Genomic DNA, 3140 nt, shown 5'->3' on the forward strand with positions numbered 1-3140 from the left:
CAGTCTGATGCATTAGCCCACAGCGCCATGCCACAACTACTATATTACAGGATAAAACTGCCCCATAGAATTTCTTATTCTGAATCGGGCTGCTAACCTCAAGGTCGGCAGTTTGAAACTACCAGCTGTTCCGTGGGAGAAAGATGAGGCTTTCTGCTCCCGTAAAGATTTGCAGCCTCGGAAACCCTGTGCAGGGTCACTATGAGTCGGAACCGACTCCACGGCACTTAACAACAACAATCAATACAGGAGCAGATGAGTAGGTCTTTTCTCCCGCAGAGCTGCTGATGAATTTGAACCACTAAACTTTCGGTTTACAGCTGAGCGCTTAAATGTTGTGCCACCAAGCTCCATTCTCATACATAGACTGTTTTTTTTTGTGAGTGGGGTGGGGTGGGGTGGGGGGGTGGAAGATACTTTTTTTTTTTTTTTTCCATTTAAAAACCATCACAACAAAACTCTAAAATAAACCATTACCTTCCACATAGGTGGCTCTAGATGAAATGAGTTTACATTGAATCTAGAAGGGGATTTAGTTAATGCTAAAGAAAAACTTTAAGGATGAATACATCACTGAAAAAGTCTAGTTTCTTATTTATCTCCCTTGGTTCATTTTGGACAAAAGAAGACTAACTTTTTCAAAAATTCTCAAATATATGAGGAACCAGAAATAAGAGGGTTTGTTGGGCTCCACCTCCCAGAGATTCTGATTCTGCAGGTCAGGTGGGACTTGAGAGTTTACATTTCTAACAAGTGTCCATGTGATACTGGTATCACTCGTGTGAACACCACACTTTGAGAATCAGTGGGTTAAACTGTTATTTAGGATGCTTTGATGGTTTCTGAATTCCTCAGCTCACTATAACTCTTACTATTTTAGAAACATATTGAACTGGGTGAAAACATAAGAATATCTGCTTGGGGTGGTTGCCCCATTTTTTTCACACAGCTGTACTGACACTGTTTCTTTCTAAAGAAATGTTTTGAGTACAGCTCGTAGAATGTGTAAGCTCCTCACTAAAGGCTCTTTCCAAAATACCCTGCATGGACTGCTTTGCTTTCTTCCTAAAATCTTTCCCCAGGAGGGCATAGAGGAATGGATTGAAGCAGCTGTTGGCAGATGCTAGAGCAATGGATATATGGTCCCAGGACCCCAGAGCTTCCCCAAAGGGCGTTTCTGGATCAATAAACAATCTTAGAACTCCAATAATGTGATATGGAGTCCAGCAGAAAAGAAAGACAACCACCACCACCATGGCCACTTGCAAAGTTTTGCCCCGAGACTTGGAGAAGCGTCCTCGATGCATTCGGCAGATAATGAGTGTATAGCAGGCCACCATGATAATTGTGGGCAACAGGAAACCCACTACTAGTCTAGTGAAGGTTATTACTAGCAGGGGTGTTGGCACATGATTTTCATATGTGAATTGGCTAAAATTACCACCATAGTAGTTGTATGATAGCTCATATGTGTATAAGGAATTGCGAGAAACATGGGGGAGATCAGTAGAGAGAAGAGCATCAGCATTATCCAGAGAGTCAGTCCTGCCATCTTCACTGGGAAACCTCGGCAAACCATTGGGAATTGTAGGAAAGACCATATCAGCAAATTTAAATAAATCATAATAGGAGTATTGACTTGATAATCTAGATAAATTCATAGGGGGTGAATCTCTAAAAGGTCTTTGGAACGTTTGATGATGGAGATCGGTGGAAGTTGAATTGTTTGTGTAGAAAGAGGAAGAATCTAACCTATCAGCCATTTTTCCAGGGAGCTGAGCAATGAAGTCATCAAGAAATCCATTTTCCAGTAGATCAATGTCTAAATAATCTAATGAGCTGGAGGCATAAAATTTGTAGCTACACACATTATGGTTGTCTACAGTGAATATTTCCCTGTATAAGAACACAGGTATACACATTGCAAAAGCCACCACCCAGATACATCCACAGATGGCAAAGGTTGTCCTCACATTGCGGTGGTTCTGGCACCAGATTGGTTTGAGTACCACAAGGCAGCGATCCAGGCTGATGGCAGTGAGCAGGAAGACACTGGCAAACATGTTGAGGATGATGATGGAGGGGATGACCTTGCAGAGGAGCCAGCCATAGGGCCAGTGTCCTTGAAGAGCCAAGTGAGCAAGGGAGAAGGGCAGGGAGAGGCAGCAGAGAAAGTCTGCCACAGTGAGGTGGAGAAACCAAACTGTGTTCACTGTTCGCTGCATCTTTAGGCCTGCCACCCACAACACCAGCCCATTGCCTGGCAATCCCAATAAGAAAGTGAATCCTAGAATGACCATGGAGAGAATTACTTGGGGTTCATTTGAGGTCTGTGAGAGTCGTTCAGTTGAATTGGTCTCAGCAGAGAAAGATTCCATTGCCAAGCTTCTGCAAAATGATGAAAGAAAATGTTAAATCTTTATCAGTGTCTTTAAAGAAGTACATGTTCTTAGAATTCTAACCTCCTTTTCCCATATAGTGATAGAGAATCACAAAGCCAGAAGGATCTTCTACTGTTTTAATTTGTCTTCCTTGACTTCACAGTGGACGGCACAAAAATATTCTCTGATAATAAAATGTGGTACTTACATACAATGGAATACTATGCAGCCATAAAGAATAATGATGAATTCTCAAAATATATTGCAACATGGGTGAATCTGGAGGGCATTATACTGAGTGAAAGAAATAAGTCACAAAAGAACAAATACTGTATGATCTCACTATTTAGTGACGAGACAGAGAATGGCAAAATGGATAAGAAAAGAAAAATCTTTCAAAACGCTGCCTTCAAGAGACACTATATATATATAAAGACAAAAACAGGTTTACAAATTAAAACCTATGATCACTGGTGGTTACCAGGGATAGGAGGGTCTGGATGTGGTGGTAGTAGGGATTGCTCTCTAGATAGCAGGCATTTGTTATCTCTTGTGATGGGAAATTAACACCAATCATGGGTGAAGTGTACACAGCTTGACCAAGGTAAATGATGTCACTAGGAAGTATGCAATTAAAAAGGACATTTTTTCATAAATGATATAACATATACGACAGTGCAACAACAACTAAAAAATAGGAATGTAGTTACATGTATATGTGTGTATGCCTACAAGTATATAGATATGTATCTGTGTGTA

At 40.9% G+C, this 3140-nt stretch overlaps 1 protein-coding gene across 1 annotated transcript; it reads right to left on the reverse strand.

Annotated features, from left to right (window-relative positions):
- Positions 1-941: 941 nt before the first annotated feature.
- On the reverse strand, positions 942-2378 carry C3AR1 (complement component 3a receptor 1). The gene has a single exon (XM_006875492.1). It carries the CDS (start codon positions 2376-2378, stop codon positions 942-944), a length of 1437 nt encoding a protein of 478 aa, XP_006875554.1.
- Positions 2379-3140: the final 762 nt, after the last annotated feature.

The sequence above is a fragment of the Chrysochloris asiatica genome, unplaced genomic scaffold (assembly GCF_000296735.1).
Source record: "Chrysochloris asiatica unplaced genomic scaffold, ChrAsi1.0 scaffold00328, whole genome shotgun sequence".
NCBI classification, from domain to species: Eukaryota; Metazoa; Chordata; class Mammalia; order Afrosoricida; family Chrysochloridae; genus Chrysochloris; species Chrysochloris asiatica.

What these genes read in the sequence shown, in the direction of transcription:
- C3AR1 (XM_006875492.1), bottom strand. Translation starts at nt 2,378, where the DNA reads ATGGAATCTTTCTCTGCTGAGACCAATTCAACTGAACGACTCTCACAG.